This window comes from Urtica dioica, chromosome 2 (assembly GCF_054948205.1).
Source record: "Urtica dioica subsp. dioica isolate 48M chromosome 2, U.dioica_male_clone48M_v1_H2, whole genome shotgun sequence".
Classification (NCBI taxonomy): Eukaryota; Viridiplantae; Streptophyta; class Magnoliopsida; order Rosales; family Urticaceae; genus Urtica; species Urtica dioica.
The window spans coordinates 34,272,925-34,280,649 of record NC_142757.1 but is presented as its reverse complement, the minus strand read 5'-3'; the positions used below and the strand labels follow the sequence as shown (position 1 = coordinate 34,280,649).

The 7,725-nt window shown below is 41.4% G+C and overlaps 1 protein-coding gene across 1 annotated transcript; it reads right to left on the bottom strand.

Moving 5' to 3' along the window:
* Positions 1-2,576: 2,576 nt before the first annotated feature.
* On the bottom strand, positions 2,577-3,637 carry LOC149404513 (uncharacterized). The gene is made up of 4 exons (XM_089607205.1): positions 3,531-3,637; positions 3,116-3,465; positions 2,820-3,053; positions 2,577-2,744 (listed from the first exon to the last, which is right to left on the bottom strand). The coding sequence occupies exons 1-4, from the start codon at positions 3,598-3,600 to the stop codon at positions 2,679-2,681; spliced, it is 720 nt and encodes a 239-aa protein (XP_089463331.1). The 5' UTR covers positions 3,601-3,637; the 3' UTR covers positions 2,577-2,678.
* Positions 3,638-7,725: the final 4,088 nt, after the last annotated feature.

Genomic DNA, 7,725 nt, shown 5'->3' with positions numbered 1-7,725 from the left:
CCGCGGGTCGCGCGCCGCGCGTTGTGCGCCGCTGCCTCTTGTGCGCCTCCTCTTGAAAAGGGGCGCGTTCCTAGTCCCACATGGACGCCAAAGGACCCCCTTAGGGTCCCCAAACACCTATATAAACCCTCTCCCATTGAGGGGAAAGTCATCCCTTCATCTCCTATCGACACGCTCGATTTCTTACTCTTCTCTGCTTCTTTTGATGCCATTTTTGGCCTGAAGCAGTTTCTCTACTATCTCTCCCTCGTTCTCAGAGGTTCCGAAGCACTCACGGGAACTTCCCGGACGTCGCTCCCTTTGACCGAACGTTCTCCGGTGCTCAAGCACGCCCCTAGGGTTCTCGACTAGAGTTCCCCTCGCGCGTCTAACACGCGAGACGCGTATGCGATCTCCGAGGTTCTGAGACGCTGCCGAGGACTCCTCGCGCCCCGTCTCCTTCGTCGAGCACGCTTCTCCACCGAGGTTCCACGCCTCATACTGCGTCCTACACGCTTGAACTACGTTCTGACCTGATCCCATGCACGGGTACATAGGCAGCCGACAGCCAAGGCACGGTCACTCCTCCTCCTCACCCCCTACCTCTCCCGAGAGGCGGGTTGATCGGAGAAAACCCTAGCTCGAGACTATCGAGTTCACATTCTTGGCCCGGGTGCGATCACTTGGTCCGGCCTTGGATCGAACCGCCCGAGGTTTTCAATAGTTGTTCATTTTCGTGCGACAACAATGCCCTTAAATGGATAACAGTATCACAAATCTCTCTTTCATTAATATTAACTCTTATATAAGAAAAACCGAATCAAATTGAAACCAGTACCCTAATTTTCAAATTCCCAATTTTGAAATAAAATTAGCCTTAAATTGAAATTAAATAATAAAATTCATATCTCTCCATAGATTATTTCATTCTGTGTTCGAATTGCAACTCTAAATCCTTGATTATATGTTCGAATTTGTGATTTTGATAACTATCAACTGTCGATATTTTTACCCATTTGCATCTTTTTGTGTTTTTCACTAGTAAGAGACTGTTGTTTATTTTTTAGTTTTTAAATAAATTACATATATGGCGTGAATGAATAAAGATAATTGGTGTTTATATATAAATATTATAGTCAACGTCAATGAAAATTCAATAAAAAGAATATTTGTGGTGCTGTTGTCTATTTCAGGGTATAATTGCATCATTTTAGTTAAACAGATGGTATAATTTCATCATTTTAGTTAAACAGAGAGTATGAACTCGACATTTTTGAAAACCAAAGGTTAAACTAGATATTTCACTAAAAACACATGGTATATTTGTGCCATTTTCCCTTGTTAATATATGCAGCTACCCTAAAATAATTGCAAGTTCTTAATTAAGTCCTCATTTATCAGGCTCAGTAAGCAAGTAGTATCTTATTAATTAGGATAAATTACACTCATGCCCCCTGAACTCGGAGGTCATTAACAACTCACCCCCTGAACTCGAAATTTCCACAAAAACTACTCTGATCTTTCAATTTTTTTGAATTGCGCCCCTTCCGTCTATTATTTGCCGTTACCATCCATGATAAACCCACGTTTTCGGCACGTGACCCATCAGCGAGGTCAAATTATGATAATACCCTTGAGTAACCCAATTATATATAGAAATCCCTAACCCTAAAATCAAAATCCCGAACTTGGTTCTAATGTGAGCTTTGCAAACTCAAATCGATGGCGTCTTCGTCGAAATGTGGAGGTGTCGGCTTCGATGAAGGAGAGTCTGTCGATAAACGTCGGATTCCTCGCTGCTACTGTCGTGTATTGTGCGTCGAGCGAACGTCCTGGACGTGTGACAACCCAGGGAGGAGGTTTTATGGCTGTTCAAGGTTTGAGGTACGTTGTTCTTTGTTTGTATTCGCCGCTGCTATTCCTCGCTGTTTGTTTGTATAAAGAGCAAATAATGTTGGAGGTTATTTACAGAAGAACAGGGACAGGGGTTGTGGTATGTTAGAGTGGATTGATCCACAAATGTGTAAAAGGTCTTTGCAAATTATACCTGGATTATTGAAGAAAATTAACAAGCTAGAAGCACGGGAAACAGAAGATGTATCGGAGACGAACATGAATTATGAAGTTGACATTGAGCTGAAGCAACTGAGGGAAAAAATAGGGGATGAATCGCGCAAATTGAAGATGTATATGATGGTATTATGTATTGGTGTAGGTTTTATTTTGATGTTCAAATAAATCATGTTTGTACTTAAGATTTTGTATGCAATTTGGACGAGTTTTATGTATGTAATATGTGATCTGGACAAGTTTTTATGAGCACTGGACTTGGTTTGTTATGGTGTTAGTTATCAGTGTTAGTTGGTTCAAATAGTATTTAAATTGGACAAAATGAATGGCATTTAAACTGACTGTAGTTGTTGGACAAAAGTAATTTAAATAGAAACATTAAAATGGACATCAAAATGAAGATCAAGAATGCAATCAAAACATTGAAATGGACAAAAGACCAACCTGGTCAGTTTTAGATTACGAAACGGACAAAATATGTTCAGTTTACAACCACAGTTTTGCTACCACATACATTTTTTCCTACCAATTACACCCAAAATAGTACCACATACATTTTTAGCTACTAATTTCATGCAAAAGAGTTCCACATATTTCACATCAACCACAGTTATACACAAACACATAAGCTAAAATAAATTTCTCGGCCGCAGTACATTCTTTCTTGTTGGAACCTTGTTGAGTCTCGGACTGCGCTGTAATTTCAAACATTACAAATGGTCAGATAAAGTAATGATGGTTGATACCGACTTAAAAAGTTAGCAACTAACCCTCAGCTGTGGTTGTGGATTGACTTGGCGCGGTCCACGTTGAGACGGTCCCTGTTGAGGGGCAGGTTGTTGAGATTGACCCTGTTGAGTTGGTCCACGTTGAGCTGGACCTTGTTGAGCTGGAGGTTGTTGTGATGGACCCTGTTGAGCTGCAGGCTGTTGAGCTGGAGCACGTTGAGTTGGAGCGCCTCTAGCTGCCTGTTGTGCATCTCTAGCTGCTCGTTGTTCAGTTCTCTGCACGATAATGGATTAGATAGCAAGATATCATGACTTTAAATTTAGCACATTAAGCTTACCAATGCATCTTGTTGCCTTCTAAAACATGTTTTTAGGTTGTGTCCATGTTTTCCACATCCAGAACATCGTACTGTGACGTATTTTCGAGTCATTCTGGTTCCACCACGTGGAACTACCTCATCATGCTCCACCCTCCTCAACTTTTTAGGTCTCCCTGGCTCGGCTCTATTTGGTGGCATTCTAATCGGTTCTAGCCCTGTTTTTGGCCATTGCTCGATAGGGTTCAGCGGACTGATCATGTATTTGTATGCAGTCATGTAAGCGGCCTTCTTGTAGCAATCATCCACATACATTTCCGGTTGCTGATGTTTTTGCCAAATACATGCAATGGCATGAGCACAAGGAATCCCTGAAAAGTCATACAAAATTAGACATGCCATACTTAATTATCTGAGTAATGAGTGAATTAAGTACCTGACAAGTCCCAACGATTGCATGAACATGTTCTTCTATTTAAATCAACCGAGTACATACTCCCATACATGTTCTGGACTTGGAATAGCAATTCCCCACACCAATGAGCAATGTTCTCTCCAGACAGTTCCTTATTCTTTTCAAGGATCTTATAAATGCGCGGACCAATTTCTCCTGGCCATTTTTCTACAGCCACTCGCTGTTTGCTAAACCTCTGCAGTAGGTACATTCTAATTCTCTCTAGCATGGATAGAATTGGTCTTTGCCTCGCTAGTAACACTGACCTAGTACCATTAAAGGACTCACACAAGTTGTTCAGTAAGATGTCACACTTGACAGTTGTTCTGAAGTTGCTCCTAGCCCAGTGTACTGGATTCTTTTCGCACAACCAATTGTAAGCCTCTTCATCCTCTGCCTTGATCATATCCATTTCTTGAAGGAATTTGTGTTGAGAATACGCCTTTGCTGCTGACATTACCTTTTGTTTCAAAAATTGTCCCTTGAAAACCTGCTCAGGAGTAGTAGTGTGGAGTATTAGTTTGGTATATTAGTGTGAGAAATAAGTAACATGTTTTCATACATAGTGAGGTATATTAGTGTAAGATATTACCTTCGTGAAATTGGATTGCAAGTGCCTTGCACAATGTCGGTGTTCTGCGCCTACAGAATCGGCTTCCCACAGTCCATTCAGGGCTTCCTTTAACCCTTTCTGTTTGTCAGTGATAAATGTCCAGTGATGTCCATTGTGTATTCGCACATCGTCTTTCAAATAGTTTAAAAACCACGCCCACGAGGATTTGCATTCTGACTCCACCACCGCAAAAGCGACTGGAAACATGCTGTTATTGGCATCGATGCCAATGGCTGTCAACAGTTGACCTGTGTGATGTCCTTTGATGTGACATCCATCAAGCCCGAGCACAGGTCTACAACCCTCGTTGAAGCCAGATTTAGAGCCGGAATAACAAATGTATAGCCTTTTAAATATAGGCCTACCTTGTTCGTCGGCCTCAGTCAGGAATTCGACAGTTGATCCTGGATTAGATCGCTTGATCTCTGCACCATAGTCCCACAAAGACGCATACTGTTCTTTGTACGTGCCTTCAATCACTTTGGTCGCAAAATTTTTTGCTCGATAAGCCTTCATCTTTGAACATTGTAATACAAAGTCCTTTTGTACTTTCTGCATGAAGTTTGTGGCTGACCAATTGTCATTGTCTTTGAAAGTATCCATGTACTTGTTAGACAACCATCGTGAAGTGGCGAACCTATTCTTGTTTGTTCTGGCGCAAGTGTGCTCAGGCACATAGGTCTTTATTGCAAATGTGGTCGTCTTACCTAGTTCTGATGCATAGCAAAGCCATTTACAATTCGCATCTTTGCAAACTGCTCGCACCCTATTCGGGTCGTTGACCTTGAAGCGAACTTCCTTCCCTGATCTGATAGAGTATTCTCGGATGGCATCTTTGAATACACTTCCACTAGGGAATACTAGGCCCAATTTGAGCTGAGGACAACCCATGTCTGTGTCTTGTCTGAACTCTTGAAACTTTGGCAGAACCTTCTTCGAAACCGAACCACCCTTGTCTTCATCTTCGCTAGACGACTCATGGTGTAAGTTGATGTTCTCTTCGTCGTTGTAGTCACTATCTGCAGCCGACACTGGTTCATCATCACTGTAAGGTTTTTTACCTTTGCCCTTTAAACAACGCTCTACAGTTGCCCCGTCCACGGCCACCTCATCTTCACTCTTCTCAAATCCACTATCTTCCTCAACAACTTCAGCGTCCTCATCATCATCTGCTTCTGTTTCACCATCTTCTTGAATTTCTGGCTGGCTGAAGGGCTGTTGATTGTCATCAACTTGGCTGAAGGGCTGTTGACTGTCATCTACTTGGCTGAATGGCTGTTGACTCTCATCCACTTGGCTGAATGGCTGTTGACTCTCATCCACCTGGCTGAATGGCTGTTGACTCTCATCCACTTGACTGAATGGCTGTTGACTCTCATCCACTTGGCTTTGTGGGTCTTGACCCTCATCGTGTTGATTGACTGGCTCTTCAATATCAGCAGGATGACTTTGTGGCTGTTGACTCCCATCCACCTGGCTTTGTGATTGTTGACTCTCATCCAGGTTAAGTTCAGTGTCTTCAAATTCAGCTTGACATTCTTGAAATACAAGTTCAGGATCTTCAACTACAGTCTCACCCACTTCAACATCTGGAACGTCAACTGTTGGACTTGAGTCTTCTACCAGAAGAAGAGTATGCCCTTCTTCAACCCGGTGATCACAATACAGAGGCAGTAGAAATGTCCTCTCAAGCAGCATTCCTACAACACTTAACAACGTACTATCTGAGTCAAGAAATATAAACTCAGTAGCGTCAGCAGGTACCATGTAATACAGCCCTCCAACAAAGTATCCCAAGTCTTTCTTCAAAATCGCGTCCAACTCCAGTAACGACAACCGGTCAATGTCCATGTGGTCCACATAGTCCACTTTAGAGTCCACATAAGCCAGTCGGTCATTCACCAATTCCATCCTACCCCCATGGTGAACTTCGTACGTAAATTTTCCTGACCCAGTGACTGCAGCAATACAAACAAGCAAAGACGTGCAAAAATAAAACAATTACTCCACCATACAAACATTACTGGTCCCTACACTTGTATTTAAAGTCTGAAATCAAAATATCGAAACCCCCAAAACCAGACAACGACAACAAAAGTGGTCCCTTTGTCACTTTCATAAAGACTAACCCACCAACACCCGACATTTCATAAAAAACAAAGCATAACAAATACCAGCAGTGGTCCCAACATTTCACTTTCATAAATACTAACCCACCAACACCCGACATCCTGGATTTATTTATATTTAATCTTGAAATAAAGATGCTCACCGTACGGTGGTAAGCGCACCGATGCGTTACTTTGGGAATCGCATTTCTGCTTCTTCGTCGCCGGAGATTTACGAGCGGTCTTCTTCGTCGGAGACGATTTCTGCTTCTTCTTCGCCGGAGATTGATTTCGCGGGGGCTTCCAACCAGTTTTCACCATTTCGAAATAAAACCCTAATTTTCTCGAAACTCATTCAACCTGCTTCTTTTCTACCCAAAAAATTTAAATGAAATTAATCATTTAAATTATCTTTAATTAATATCATGAGAGAATACCAAATATACCCCTCGCTGATGGGTCACGTGCCGAAAACGTGGGTTTGTCATGGATGGTAACTGAAAATAATAGACGGAAGGGGCGCAATTCAAAAAAATTGAAAGATCAGAGTAGTTTTTGTGGAAATTTCGAGTTCAGGGGGTGAGTTTTAATGACCTCCGAGTTCAGGGGGCATGAGTGTAATTTATCCTATTAATTATTAACAATCGCAAAGACAAAGAGCAAAAACATTAGATGCAAAAAAAATCAAACAAAAAATCTATAGCATTCATGTGCTTGGTCCCACACCCACCTGAACAGATCTCAACCGTTGAGGATGAAGAGCAAGATCCAACGACGCAGATTGCTCTAATGATTCGTGGATTCATAATTGGGCTAATGAAGCTGGACAAACATCAAATCAAGGACTTGGATGGCTAAGATTAAGATTGTAACTGGAAAGATAAACTTCCCATCCTCTATCGTCACAAAAGTGCATCCCACACGCCTCTTCTTCATATTGAGAAATTATTACTTAATAATTTATTAAATACTTTGCATTGCATGCGAGTTCCACGAGGAATGTGAGGTTCGGACAAAACGCAGTCGTGTTCGTTACCTTTTTTTTTAACTTAAAAGTTAAAACGATTAGTACTATTTTAACTAATCCAATCGCAGTAGTGGAACGTGAACTACACGCTACAGCGCATCAGCGTTTTTTGTGAGAGCTTATCGTGCATTATCAATAAAAAGCGCGTGTTGGAGCTTTCGGGATAGTTATTGTCGCTCAGCCGCAGAAGTTCTTTTCTTTTTTGTTTTTCTTTTTTTAAGGCTTTTCGAGGTCTTAAACGGTTTTGAGTCATTTTTTTAAGTCAATGTAAAATGCATAACACACATTTGAGATTATCCATTATTTCAAGCTCTTAAAGTAAAACTATTATTATTATATACATTGCATGGTGTTGATGAAAAAAACGTTACCTCGTTAGTTTGTCAATGTCAATCACGCTATTAATGCACTAATGAAAAAGCCAACTCA